General features: G+C 46.4%; 1 protein-coding gene across 8 annotated transcripts in view; it reads right to left on the bottom strand.

Annotated features, from left to right (window-relative positions):
- LOC143215060 (inward rectifier potassium channel irk-1) overlaps window positions 1-14,955 on the bottom strand; it is a 40,954-nt gene extending 25,999 nt beyond the window's left edge. The window contains exons 1-5 of one of the 8 annotated variants that reach the window (XM_076436801.1): window positions 13,737-14,954; window positions 10,817-13,099; window positions 1,736-1,831; window positions 1,507-1,621; window positions 683-921 (exon numbers count right to left, since the gene is read on the bottom strand). In XM_076436801.1, the coding sequence (XP_076292916.1) occupies window positions 683-921; window positions 1,507-1,621; window positions 1,736-1,831; window positions 10,817-11,100 (734 nt within the window). In that variant the 5' untranslated portion in view covers window positions 11,101-13,099; window positions 13,737-14,954. Of the gene's footprint in view, window positions 1-682; window positions 922-1,506; window positions 1,622-1,735; window positions 1,832-7,093; window positions 10,784-10,816 lie in introns of those variants that run through there. The other 7 variants (XM_076436807.1, XM_076436803.1, XM_076436804.1 and 4 more) reach the window with 7 other exon arrangements.
- Window positions 14,956-15,122: the final 167 nt, after the last annotated feature.

Here is a 15,122-nt window from a genome sequence, read left to right as displayed (position 1 = left end):
CGTTCGTCCCCATTAAAAACACGTTCGTCTAATCGCACTCTATTCGCTATCGTTTCGGGGTTCTATCGATTCGAACTCTTTGCGGTCGAACGTATTTATTCATTTCGTTGCGTCTTTTATCATTATCTTTGCAAAGTCTTTTCTAAAGAAGATGCACATTGTACATTGTACATAGTCGAGCGCAAAGAGTCGAACGGATGGGAATATGCGTGTTACGCTAACTGTGTTTTCTTACTATGTCTGGTATCGTGTGAGTAGAAATTGGAAGATGCTAACATACCTCTCTCGTAATTTCGATTAGTCAGATTCTTCTCTCGACAAGTATGAGATAACTATTGTGAGAATAAGAGTGCGATTGTGTGTCACTTGTACTTATCCTCGACTGTTGTTCAATATCTTTAGATTCTCGTTTTCGATCATCGTGTATTACATTGTACATTGTGCATCGTTACTTAAAGTCTGATATCAATTATAATGTCGCTCGTTCCTTGCATCTACAGCTCGCTATCATCCTAAATAAACGACCAACAACTGCATCGGGTCCTTATTTACGGGATTAAGCATTCAAGAAAGAAATTCGGAGGCGAAACTTCTCCCGAAAGTGATTCGATAGCTTCTGAAATTCGTTCGAATCACTGATCCAAGAAAAATCCAGCGAGATTATAATAATGTATCTAGTCACCCGATAGTGTGCTGCGTCTCGATCGAGAAGAGGAACGAGCTGGTGAACCCACGGATGTCTACGATGCATGGGGTGAACGTTAGGTTCCGGGTCGAGTAGTACTCCGGGTCCAGGTCTCCGTGGCTGTACGCTATCAGCCACCATATCAGAGCGAAACCGAGCCAGGAGAGGAGGAAGTTCAGGGAAAATACTAGCAGAGTCCATCGCCATTGCGCGTCCACCAGCGTCGTGAAGATGTCCTGCAACAGGTTTTTCGTAAAACAATACGTCCAACTGAGAAATACCATTTTTAACCGTGTGACAGACTGCGGCGGATCTTTCTGCAAAAATGAAAAGTCTCGTTTCTAGCGCGCAGGTTAGGCGATGGGGGCAGAAATCGGGGCCCAGAAATAGCTAATTGTAAGCGGTAAGTAGTAGCGGTTCGATTTTACATAAGAGAAAGGTAATTTTAGATCCTTGGAGCTTCGTAGACCCGCGGAGTAAACGTTTTTAGAGGTTCGCGGAGTCAGCTGTTCGCGCGGAGAGCCCCGTGTAGCTATAGTACCGAGCAATTTGGCAAGTGGTTGCAATTAGAAAGAGGGAGGGAGGGTTATGTAGACTGAAAGGAAGAGAGAGAGAAAAAGAGTAGAGGGTACATATTCGCCAGTATCTGGTTCGGCTATCGGACAGAATAGAGGATGTTGAGGATGAAAATATGGAACCTCGATTTTGCCGCGCGAAGCAGTCGTCGGCCGTGGTTGCCTTCGGAATCGCCTTGAAGCTGCTGTTCCGATCGTTGTGGTGCCTAGCACGGTCGTACGCTTTTAGAAATACTTTAAAATTACCTGAAGGTAACGACGTCGACGCTTGGCGACATTTCCTTGTACGACATTGCAATCGCCGTGCTTGAAAACCACCCTCTTGCGGATCCGCCTCGAGCTGAACCTGGTCTGCCGGTATCTGAAAGCAAACGATCCCACCGAGAACCATTAACACCGTAGAAAACACTACGCCGCAAGACACTAGACCGCTGCTAGTCTAGTGGCTATAAACATTATTCGAAGCAATAAAAACCTCGTTTCTGCACGCTCGGTTCGAGGGGATGATCTATTAACAAGAATCAAGTCGTCCCGTTTCCTGGTGCTCAGCGTCGGCGACGCGTTATTACGTCTACCGAGAGGTGGACAGGGTTTTATGAAAATACAAACGGACAGTTATCATTCTACTCGCGGGAATGCTCTCTCAACCTCTCCTTTCAATCTAACGTTAGTGGCGCCTCTTGGCATATCGACTTAAAACTCGGGAGGGAATAGTGTCGGTTCGTGCGGCTGCGGACTTGATGCGTTTACGAAACGAAATTAAATTTCATTTCCAGGTTTTTCTAATGATTATTCAAGGGAATACATTTTTATTTCGCGTAAGAATTGTCTGTACATTTGATCTGCTCGTTCTTGTAGTAAATCCATCGAATCCGCATCCTAAATCAAGTTGGAAGTTTTATCCACAGTCATCTTTCTTTTTCAATATTTTTTAAAGCTCAAATAGACGATCGCTTTTCCTGTGATATTTTAGGAAATATTCCAAGATTCGGAAGAAAATTAGTGTTTTGCTACCTGAACGTAGCCGAGTCGCAAAAGTAGCCGAACCCTTCGATAAATGAGGAAACGGAGGCTGGAAAGCGAGCAACACTGTATTCCCAAGTGCACCGGGCAGCAGTTTTTATCGATGTATAAAGTATAAAGGGGAAAAACGCTTGACGGTGTTGCGTTTCAACGAAAAACGAGCGCCGCTCTCTCGCCTGTCTCCCCCACGGCCCACGGGTTCTCTAAAGGCCGTTTAAAACGGTAATATCGTCTGCTCGGAAATATACGGAGCTTAATGCCAGAGGACATAATTTACGGTCGAGCGGTTTTCGTTCGAGCCAGGATGGACCGATCGGTGGCAATCTGCCAGGAAATCGACAGACGAAACACCTCTGCCATCGATGATCTTCCGTGTCTACGTGATTCACGTTGCCTACGTGTCGACTACGCGATGCTGTACTCGTAAATCGTTAGCGAAACCGCGAATAGAAAATCCTCCAGAAAACGTTCAACCTCCCTCGACGAGCCTTCTGGTACGTTTTCAACGAAATTCTGCGAATATTTTCATCTTTGTCTTTCGTTGTATTTCGGGAAGGACGCGCTGATCAAATGTTTCTCCATTTTTCTTTTTCGCTTCTTTGCGTCATTGCTGGTCGAACGCGAGTCCAGAGTTCATGATCGGGGAAAGAAAATATGTAGTATTATTATCTCATTACCGAACCGACGAAGCTTCTTCGTTCTTTATTCTATTTCAGTAGATTTCTCATGTATGTTGCTAATTCGAATTCTCGAAGACTGAAGAAAGAAGACGAGACAGTTTGCCAGTTAGGCGAATGATTAGTGTTTTATTATCGTCGGTGTGGAGTTAGATCGAAGTGTAGCGAAATAATATTTTTCCTGCTGGTTGATCGAGGATCGGGCCACGCGCTTTGGCCGATTGTGACGAATCGATGTCCATGCTGGATTCTCTTTGGTTTTATATACCGTGGCGCGACGGATTTATTACATCGTCTTTTTCGATCGTTGTAAATCAGACGTGACTAATGATGGATTAGATGATAAACAGTAGTAGCGGGCGATCGTGTTAAGAGGCTAGTTAATCATCGAGTCTATTATTAAAGGTGTATCTCATCCGCGGGTTCTAAAAGCGGCGCATTTATAATTCGTTCTGATTGAATCAAAGGAAGGACGACACGGATTTACAGCGTTCGATTCTCCGCAAAGTGGTCCCGGTGTACATAGTATGCATTTCTCGCGAACACATGTGCAGCGAAACTGGTCGGCCCGAATGTTTGGCCGATCCCGTTTCATCCGGGCCACTGACGTTAGCCGTTTCATAGGAATGTTTACAGAAACGCGTTTGCTGTTGAAACCCTGCTAGTTCGCGAAAAATGAGCCTTGCTACTAGGTATCGCTTTTGGCTGACTCTAAAAATTCAAAAGCGAACTAGAATTTTTATTCAAAGCCTGATGATGGTGGACATGTTGCTGGTAATATTAATATAATTAAGGCATGAGAACGTCAAGGGGTCCAGCTCGAGTGTCTCGTCAATGCCATTCGTCTAATAAATACAGAAGACTCGGGTTCAGGAGTCGGGTTTGGATCTCTGATTCAATTGTTGCGAATGGATCAATGAAAGTCCGATTCTCTTGACACGTGCATCAAGCCAAAAAGTGGAGTGACGGTATAAATAATAAATCCCGTCATCGGCGCGTACATCTGAATAAAGTATCGCGCGTCACCGCTTCCGGATGAGGATGACGGTGGAAATTCCAGAGCGTCGTGTTCGCCAGACGACACACTCGCGCGAGTGTCCTCCGTCTGATCGAAACGAAACCAGACCGAAATAAATCGGACCTCGACAGACTCCGAAATCTTCGTAAACCTAGACGATACTCAAGATTAGAAACGGCGCGGCGCGGCGGCTGTTTACAGGCGACCACGGTTGTGTTGCGCAGTCACGGATTATTACAATTCACCGTGTATCGAAGGCGCTAACGTTTCTTGGCAAAGTCCAAGGATGATCGCGGTGCTCTCTTTGAACTTGCTTTTCCACGGCCGTGATCGACTTTGTCCCGAGATTCTCACCGAGATATCCTCGTGTCAACGTGTTTCTTGGGAACAAGCATCTACGCGGCGGCTCTCTGTCGCTTTAGCAGCGCTCTGTCGCTTCGCGAATATTATCAGGCAACTGGCTGCTAACTACATCATTAAAAAAATACACTTTATCTTCTCGAGCGGAATCAGCTAAACAATTCTCGAACAAAGTTGATCATACGTTAATAGCGTTTCGAGCTTACAAAAGGATCAAAAGACGACGTTCAGCTGGACTTTCTCTCTCTCTCTCTCTCTCTCTCTCTCTCTCTCTCTCTCTCTCTCTCACTCTCCTTCTATGTGTGTGTGTGTGTGTTTTTGGCTCGGGGAAGGATCTGCTTCTAAACTTTATACCGTCGCTGCAACGTAAACGAACGTAAACCAAGGGGCCGTATATTTGTCCAGGGATGATGGGGCAGCATCGTAAGCTTTGTTATTACGTCGATCCAAAGGGAGATGTCCCTTCTCCTAACTTTAAGTGCACCAACTCCCCAAAGTTTATCATTTCGCTCTCTCTCAGGAAATCGGCTCAGTTTTTTCCGGCTTCTGTCCGACTATTTGCCTCGTCTTGAACAAAAATAGCTTGATCGCGGCTTCATGGAGCTATTGAACTTCGCGGGACGTTCATTCCCGGCGTCTAAAGTGTCTCGATTCGATGAAGGATTTCCATACGTCTCTCGCTCCCGTTGCCCTAAAACAGGGCAACAGGCTAAATATATGATGTTTTCGAAGGTTTGATGCTCGTAGAAGACGGATTCAAATATTTGGATCCCGGGATTTCAGCGAGCTAATAACAGAGTATGTATTGTGATCGATTTTGATTGCCTCGGGTGTTATAAACCGTCTGACCCATCTGCGTTTTGTATTAACAAAGTATTTGATTCGGTGCTACAGATTTCAGGCTGGCGGGGATAAATATTGTGCTAGATTTCCCGGTTGCCCGGTGGATAACATTTCGATCGAAGCGTTCATGGATCGTATCCAACGTGGATCGACGCGACGGCGGAAGATGAAGTCAACGAAAACAGGGTAGGAAGAGAGCATCCGGCTGCGATTAACCAGGCTTCGTGATTAGTTTTCACGAACGGACCTAGACCGCGGCCGTTCAATTTTGGCTTGTTCGTTCGTTCGCCTGGCAAACGACGTTCTAAATTCGTGTGGTTTCGCATCGTTCAACCCTGACATATTGACCCGAGATCAAAATAGATTAAGACTTCCACACCTGTTTACGGCTCTGTTGCTGGCGAGCCTGGAAAACTACGGGGATTTTCTTCGGGGCGGGCATTTTCATCCGCGGTGGCTCGTGCGGCTTCGCAAACTCGAGACTTTGCGAGATCGTGCGAAATTTTGCTAGCCACGATTTCTTGGCATCTTTTATTTCGTGTCTCTTCTTTTTGGAATCGAAGACATTTGCTACGACCACTGTAAGAATTGTTTTTATAACAGACGAGTGCTTTATACGAGTGCTGAGTTTGTGAGAGCAAACGAAGTCGAAGATCGGTAGGTAGAAATGCGAGAATAGGTAGAAATCGCGACACAAGTATATTTAGCCTATTGCTTTCCTCTCCTTTCTCTTTCGAATAAAATACGCCCGATTCGCGAGTTAGTCGATTACCGACGCGTTGATTATCGAGTTACGGCGAGCCGGCAATTTGTTCACGGACATGTACTAATCGGCCATGCTTGAAAAGTCCATGGAACGGGATCTGAGAGTCCCAGCAATCAGTTAATTGATTAGTGGAACCACCGGTTAGGAAACACGCTCCATGCAGGATTTCGAAAGGCCCGGCCCCGGCCCCGGCCCACGCTCGCGCCGAGCCGCGCCGCGCGTTACAGAGGCTGAGAAAGTGGCTGTGATTATGATAACTAGCGGCAATAAGCCTAATGACATAAACCGTGCCCCCACTCCGGACAGAAACAGTGACAGAGATTATTGTTTAAAGATCGCTTGGTAGAGATCGGACGAACGTTAAACTCGATCGTCGAATTATCGTCGCGATTGGGACACTTCCATCTACAATTCGAAACGAACAATAACGCCCATTGTCTACCATTTCCGCAAACATAGTGTTCTTTGACCAATGTCCAAACTTAGACGCCCCAGAGAATTCTCAATGAAGTGGTAATCCCGAAGGTCGACGTCTACGCAATTACTAGACTGTGGATTTTCGGGATCTACAGTGCGCCATTTTAATTTTACTCTCTCGATTTTGACGAATCGCTGGCCAAGAAACTGCTAATACGTTGTTCAGGAAAATTGTTCGCATTAAGGTTAGAATCTCTGTGAATACTTCCTAATAATCGCACTCGGTTATGTTTGGCTGTGGATAGTTTGAAGGTTTGTTCGCGAGGGTCTGAACTACACTCGCCATCTAGCAATCTAAATATTAGGTTGTCCGAAAAGAAGTTTCGTTTCGTAATGTGTTCCTTTAATACTGCTAAATAAATATTAGGTTGGCCGAAAAGTTGGTTCTCGATTAATGCACATAATGCAAATTCATGTTAGGAAGCACTGAAACATTAGCATAAAGATTATCGCATTGTTTGTATTTAGTATTTATTCAGCAACATTAAAGGAACACTATCCGAAAGAAATTTTTGGGACAACCTAATACATTTCTATAGATTTGTACGCAGGCATGAATAAAATACAGGGTTTCGTTTTATATCGGTTGCACTGGGCGTTTTAGCAAACGGTTAACAGAAGCGGGTCTAGGTCAACTGAAAGGAGAAAATTCGTGAGGAAACAGCATACTTTTGCAGTTCCTCTCGCCACGCGGTTTCCCCGGAATTAGTAGCCTTCACGACCAGCATGGACACCTGGGAGAGTGCCCTTCTCAAACCGGAAAACGCCATGCCGTCCCCCAGGTGAACCTTCCCAGACCCCGAAGAGCTTGGCGAGAGCGTTTTGGACGTTGATCCATCCATTTTCTTCATCTCATGCCCGACCACTCTTTCGTACTCGAAAAACAACGGTGTTTTCACTTTAAAACGCGCACCGATCTTCCCACGAGACGGTTGCACACACTCGTGCGAACCATTGTTTACCGATTATCCAATCGAGTTCTGGCGCACGGGTCGTAAAAATAAATGCGAATACTATCACACGTGGTCTCTCTCTCTCTCTCTCTCTCTCTCTCTCTCTCTCTCTCTCTCTCTTTCTCTGTGTGTACTTGCGCGTGTGTCTATTCGGAATAGAAAAATGAAAAGAGAGTCCGAAAAGGAAAGAAAGAAATTCAGATTGAAATAGACGGACTAAGAGATAGGTCGATTCTTCCCAAAAATCGGACAAAAATCGCTGTTCCTTAAAATGCTCTAAACATCGGTTCTATATCGACAATTCGATGGCAACGTTGTTATCAAAGAATGCGATGTTACGCAGAGTACATCAAATAAACGTTATATGTATATATATATATATATATATATATATATATAGGTACGTGTATTTTTACGCTTTACATAATTGTCTACAAAACTTGTGCAAAAGATAATCTTGAAGAAAAACTTGACACAAAGTTGACCGCAAAGTTTGAAACGAGCACAGGGAGAATATTTGACGATTTGTTTTCCCTAAGTTACGCGAGTCCGAAGATCAAGAGAGCGATGCAGCTATCGAATCGAGTCAGTTATACCTATCGGACGCTTCTAGATCGAATGATGCAAAACCCGTTAATTTAAAGAACCGTACACCTTGACATCTTTGTCCCATTTTTCGAAATATCGACCATAGGTATCGGATGCGTACTCTCGCCGGGGAGCAACGGAGTTAGACGTCTGCGGTTGGTAAATCCCGACGTATTATTTCGGTTCGACTTGCACGAGAATTTCGGCGTCTAAGTTTAAGCGTTCACGCCCGAGGCCGCTGTTCTAGCGGTCGCTGTCGAGGCGCAACGGACGTTGTCGCAGCGTGTTGTCAAAGCCAGATATCGCAGCGCGTCCATAGCCACTGGAAGATCCAAATCCGCCGTTTGCACCACATCCGTTTAGCAAAGATCTAGCCGCGGTGTCCGTCCTTAAGACGATCGCGACCGATCCTCGAACACAACCTCAAAAGCAAATCCAGCTGGTACCACTCCACTCTGCACGATAACTCTCCGCGGACACCACTACAATACCGAAATCCTTCGGGTTATCCAATTGTCAACACTGCGAACAACACGGTTTTTCCCCGGGCCTGCGGATTTTGCGTAACGTCGCGTCGGCGAACGTGCGTTGAGAACAGCGACCTTTCGTGGCTAAATCGGGTAGCAAAAGGAGCGTGTTCCGCGGGCAGGCGAGATTAGGGGTGCGCCCGCTGCCCGAAAACCGATGTACGCACTTTCCGGACTATTTATAAAAACGGCCGCGTCAGCGGGTGAAATCATTGAAAAGAAAAGAAAAGAAAAGAAAAGAAAAGAAAAGAAAAAGAAATGAGCGGATTCTCGTGACTTGAACCACTTGGACCGTTGCGCGTTGGTGCCTCTCTCGGCTTCGTCTCGGCGCGCGTTTAATTAACCGGGCTCATTGGCGAGCAGAGAGTTCGGCCGACACTGTGAAGCGATCCAATTTCGACCCTTGGCCGAAACGATTTTCCTTTTGTACTCGCACACGCGAAACGTTGGCACCGAGACCGGCCCCCGGCTAGATTCGTCGACGCGGATAGAGATGGAGCCGCAATGACAACCGACCACGGGCCAAGTGGCTTGCTCAGGTGAGACAGTTGCCAGTTTGCGACACGATGCATGCGGTGATCGTGAAGAGACTCGGAAACTTCACTGCACCGCCACAGTGGGACGAATATACGAAAACCCACGATATTCACCGAAATTTCAAGTTTCTTATGTGGAACCTTCAAATATGCAATACTGCTTTTAATACTGGCATACATTGACTCCGAAGAACTGTAGGATATTAAAAATACACATCCTGTTTCTAGCGAATTTTCTAAATAAATGAGTCATTTTTTCTTCATTTCCAAGAATTGGAAAAATAAATTTTTGATTGGAAAACATGGAAATTTAAGATCTCGAGACGATACATAAAATGGAAGAGGTGCTAAACGCGATGTCCAGCATTCCGATACAATCGTCCCAGTGTGCGCCGCGCCGCGCCGCGCCGGGTTGGTAAATACTCGAAGCGGTGGGAGACCGGAGAAGTCGCGGTTCAATCGGTTTCGTGCTTCCGATGATCGTTTCGAGGATTCTGGAGGGTATGTTGCTGTTAGATGTAGACTGTTGTGGTGCTTGAAAGCTTAGGAGAATTCTAGATGGTTATGATGTTGAAGATTTTTGTGTCGGTAAGAGTAAAATGCTGTTACCCGAAGGAAAGTGAAAATGCGTCCACGCGGACCGGCGCGGCGCGGCAAGGCGCGTCTTCCGCAATTGAGCGAATCTATTCTAGTCGTGAAAAGCGAGGATTACTGCCGATCGCGGCGGGGAAACAGGAACGGCCTGTCGCTATTTTGGCGGGGTCGCGGCCCGAGTAATTGTGATCCAGTTTTCAACGGCGCGGTGTCGGTATTTTCGACGGCGCCGCCGCACGTATGGCGAGAACCTCGCTGCGTCATTGACGGAGTTATCGCGATACTCCGCACGCGGATACACCTGGCCGTCGTTTCAATGGGTTCTTTGCGAAACATTCGACAGACCAGCTTTGTATGTTTGCGTCCGGCCTTATGACGTTCGTCGTTAACAACAGTTTTTATTCGTTCGGTTGAAATAACCTGTAAAGCGATAAGATAAAGAATCTACAAAATAGACTCAGAGGCGCAATTGTTGCAGCGATTGCTTGACCACTTGTTTGTTCGCTAATTACCTGAATATTTTAGCATCAATTTGTTTCCGAATGTCCGCACAGTACAAACATGAATTTACAATTCACTTCTCTGTGAGAGATTCTTCTGTACGGAAGAACGATTCTTCTAAAAACTGCGGGTTTTTGGCACACAAGTAACTGAAGTGTGGAGAACCGACACTTAGTACTTACACACGTTGAATCCATCCGAAAACATTCATCGAAACAGTTTGAAAAATTGAACAAGTCTCCCCAGAGATCCGACCAGGAAACGTAGAAACACTGACTCGCGTTCCCTGAAGGTCCTCAGTTTTACCATTCCCATTATCACTCGGAATAGCGAGCAATTTGCAATAAATATTCAACGCGATAACAGGCTTCCATAAAAACGTTTTAACTTGTTTATTAGTGATTCGTCTCGTTTTGAAATAAACTTGGTCAAAATACTCCCGAAGTTCTTATTGAAAAAACGACGCTACTGAAAAGTAGTCCGAGATCATCATTGTCGTTCAATATTCGTCACGCGACCTTCGTTAACATGTTGTTAACATATTTAAGCTTTCATTGTCTCGAACATGCTCGAATGTTAATCGTTGGGAATACATATTTTTGCGCGTCATAGAGATCCAGGAGAAAGTATAATACAAGGAGAAATCTGAATGAAGCTGAGAGAAGAGACAGAAATAAATATATGTATAGGCACCTGCTTAATAAAGGGCCGGTCTCTCCCTTGAAGCTGACCCTGCTGAACGTTCTCCTCTGGAAGTTGCTAAGAATACCTCGCCTCTGTTTCTCCGGGTTGGCTCTTCCGTTCTCATCTGCGGAGTCCTCGCTCAGTTTGACTGCAACCGCGGCCGCGGGAACCGTCGAGTTAACGAGTAGCTCGTTCAATGGCAGAACGCTGTTGCCGGTAGCAATCGACGTCGAATGCTCATCCGAATCCACGTTGGTTCCTTCCCTGTGAGACCCTTTTTCGGTCATAAGCATTTCGTTGAACGATGTTCCCGATTCCTCCGACCGGTGTCCCTTCTCTCGCTTTTTCGTATTTATAGCTTTAGCCGCGGTGAACTTGAGCAACGACTACTCTCTTCTCTCCCTCTCTCTCCCTCTCTCTCTCTCTTTCTCTCTCTCTCTCTCCCTCTCTCTCTCTTTCCGTCTGTTTCCGATGGACCATCGGGAACCGCTCCGTGTCCAGTCGCTCGGGAAACTTGAAAATAATTCAATTGCACGCGGAGAGCATGCTTTCGCGGCCGAGAGGCTTCCTCGACACGACCGGTCCGAAAGGCTATAAATCCAGCAATAGTCTCACAATCAGCCAAGGTTTACACGGCTTAACGCTCCCGCGTTTCCCGACGCGGCTTTTGCGTAGACGTCAGTCGAATTTACGATTTGCCACGGACGCCACTTACGGACCATTCCCCTACGATCCCACGGATTTAGCTCTCCACGCGAGCCTTTTGTTCTGGAAACGCCTCCGACTTCTCTCGAATCGTGTTTTCCTCGGTCCGTTTTGCGGCAGCAGAATTTTCCGAGCTCCCGGCACTCGGGGAGATTGATACGGGAGACGAGGGGATAGTTTAGAGGCTAATTTGACTAGAGAAAGACATAACGCGACGTCAGGGAACGCCCCCCAGTTTGCAATGCAAAGCGGACGCGTTGAAATTCAACGGAGCGTTCCAAGTTCCACGGCCACGTCCGCGTCCACGGCACACACCGCCACACACCGTACGATTTCGCTCGCAAACGCACATTCTATCGTTTATTCTCGGCCTGTTCCGTCATCGTTATCAATTTGCCACGAGGCAAACGACGACCGATATTTCCGTGATTACTGTTAGATGCGAACGAGATTCGCATCGGAAGCGGCGGTCGCTGCGACTTCCTCGTCCGGTCACTTTCTCGCTCTTATCAATGTTTCTATGCTTCCTCGAGTTCTTTGCCAATTTCTTCGGTAAATCAACTATACAAGGAGATTGATGATCCGGTGGAGTCAGCTTCCTTTATTAGAATAGTAAAAAGCATCGAATCCTTTAGAATTACACAGCACTGGTATTGTTCTCGGTTCAAGGAAGAACGTGTTCTTCTAGATCTTTTTGTTGGTCGTTCTTCGACGCTTCTTACCGTTTCTTCGAGGTCTTCGATTGTCGAGAAGTCTTTCGTCGATTAATCAAGTCCTGTTCGACAACTTCCACAGAGCTAATGCATAATCTTAGATTCTTTTTCTTTCTTCTAAATATTTTTCAAATTTTTTAATTCTCGCCTAACTACCTAACGAATCTCTTCTAAAATCGTTTCTTCTCCGAAACTCTCAGAAACAATTCTCTTCACTGGCACTTTTTAACAACAGGAAGCACACCGCTCGCGTCACAAAACAAAAGAAATCCAGCAGATTTGCTGGAAAACCTTGCCGATCACTGATTGCACGACTCACGTCCGGCAACTTCCTCGACACAAAGATCGTGCCCGATCGCGTCTTCCTGTCCCGTCGCTAATCAACGTCTTTGCTAACGTCGCTGTCGGCGTTGATATGATCGTGTTACGTCCGATTCCGAATCTCGTAGCTTCCGCGAGCGTATCGCGAACGTATTGCGCGCAACTCGCTCGTGGTCGCGGGCACCATTCATAATTCACGACGATAACGCGCGCGTTCTTTCCATTCTCGCAGGGCTGTGGCACGATCACTATGGGTCACGATCCATCCGAGAGCCAGCCCGTTGTCGCGCCGGTTGTTGCATAAGAATTCCACGTCGGGTGTCACGTTTCTGGTGTTCCGGTCGTGGCGCCGGTCGATCGCGATCGCGATCGCGAGAGACACACACACTCTCTCTCTCTCTCTCTCTCTCTCTCTCTCTCTAGATCCCGGCAACCGGCACGGCGTGGATCCCGGCGTGGATCTAGACAGGATCGGTGCTGGATCGCCTCGATCCCGTAGCACTCCTCGATCCACCACGACTTCGTCGAAAGCCGGCGAAAACCCGCTCGGAACCTGTCAACGGGAGAACCACTTCTGAGATTGCGTGCGCCGAGGCATAAGCGAAAATAAGCCACGCACACGAACGCATACGCGCACACACGACACGCGCCACCAACGCGATTGTGATCCAGAGAAATTAACAGCCCGACTTTTAGGTATTGTGCTAACAATTATGCCCGGATAGATCCTTTACTCTTCGTTCTTTTTACGATTCTTGGACTCCTTTAAAAGATTCAGTTGGACTTATTCGTTTACCTTATTAGATTAATTTATTTTAATATTTAACACACTAGAACTACCGGGTTACTAGGGTTAACCCTTTGCACTCGGAGCTATTCTATTTTAACTGGAAAATTCAACATTTCTTCCGAACTAGAATATTTCCATTTCTTATGATTTCTCTCAAATTTGATGGATATGAAGTTGTTATAATACCTCATACAATACCTAAATGCTTAGTAATTGATTAGATCGCGACACATTTAATAATGTAAACAACCTTTTGAATAACGGTACAGCAATTTTTAGTGGCGCTTCAGAGTCTCGCCATTCGAGTGCTAAGGGATACATAATAATAGGGTGTCCGATCGACGCAGTCCTATTCTACTGTCTGAACTTAAGGCCTGACAATGAGTGAGGAGCTAGCTACTTATAAGCCTGTCCTGCCTGTCGTCGTCAACATCCGTCACCATCTGAAATCTTTTTACTCGGAACTCCAATCATTCAACATAAATCCATTCGCGAAGCACAATAACATGTCGAGAATTAAATAACCAGCATATGAAATATCGAATATCGAAATATCGGTGCAGACTACGGTGACACGGTTGCACACAGTCGCGAGCGTATGGCGTATGGAAAGGTAGGCGCGCGCGAGTCCACTGACTGTGTCCTCTGTGTGTGAAAAGAACGCTTGTCAACAAGCTAACACAAGCTAACGTGTTCCGACGGAGATATCAATCGGTGTGTGCATGGACATTCACGTATGCGCTGTGTGGGTGATCGTGCAGACTTAACATGTGGGCAGGGGCAAAGATAAGATTATGTGGGCCCGCGACGGAGTTGAACGGTTTTCCGCCGAGCGACACATTTTTTCCGCTGACACACTTCTGTTGTGCACCAACGTCATTCGATATCTATACAGTAGCTCGCGCTATATGTACTAGACGCACGTAACAATCGCGTTCAATTGTTAACGCCGCCGTGCCGTTAACATTCCGAAACCTCTCGAAACCTAATGGTTTCATTCTCGTCGCGAAAATTTATATTCTCCCAGCGAGTACTTAATTAATATTCGGATGGCGGGAATTGGGTCCACTTTGACCCACAGTTACAAACATTCGTTCCTACTGTCTATTCCACCTGTGCCATCGTCATCGAGTTTTCGTGTCGAGTACTCCACTGTATCTTATTAACAAAGTACTTGTTAACGAAATACACATCCCTCCGGATTTTTCTGTTCGACGAGTGGTTAGAACATACGGTGCTTATCGCTGATGTCATTGCGAGAGTCTCGACGCAATAGTTAGGTCTAGCGATCCAAGCGTTTGTTTTTCGATATTATTTCTAGAGCTCTCTCTCTCTCTCTCTCTCGCGAAAGAAAGCGGAGGACTCTCTAGAGCTGAAAATTTCGGAAATCCTCGATCCGGCGCGGCGCGACGCGACAACGTTGATTGACTTTTGTCAGTGTACACGCACGCGGAATCGCTTCCTTTCTCTTTTGTCGTTCTCTCTTTTACCGTCTCTCTTTCCCGCTCTCTCTCTCTCTCTCTCTCTCTCTGTCCGCTGATTTTTCCGGCGATTTATGTGTCACTGGCAGCATAAATAGAGAAACGAGCGGAACGAACGCCTCCTCGATCGCCAACACGTTGGTACGTGTCACACATTCTCCCGACTGGCGTAAGAGGCACGAGTGCCTTTATACATATGCATGTAAATGTAAATAAGCGACGAAGCGGCGCAAAACGTGCGCAAAAATACGCGCGGACGCCTCGATTATCGTGGAGCGTGCTTACGGGGACGTGGATCTCGATAA

Source organism: Lasioglossum baleicum, chromosome 13 (assembly GCF_051020765.1).
Source record: "Lasioglossum baleicum chromosome 13, iyLasBale1, whole genome shotgun sequence".
NCBI lineage: Eukaryota > Metazoa > Arthropoda > Insecta > Hymenoptera > Halictidae > Lasioglossum > Lasioglossum baleicum.
Note: the sequence above shows the minus strand (reverse complement) of the source record. Positions and strands in the feature narration are given on the sequence as shown.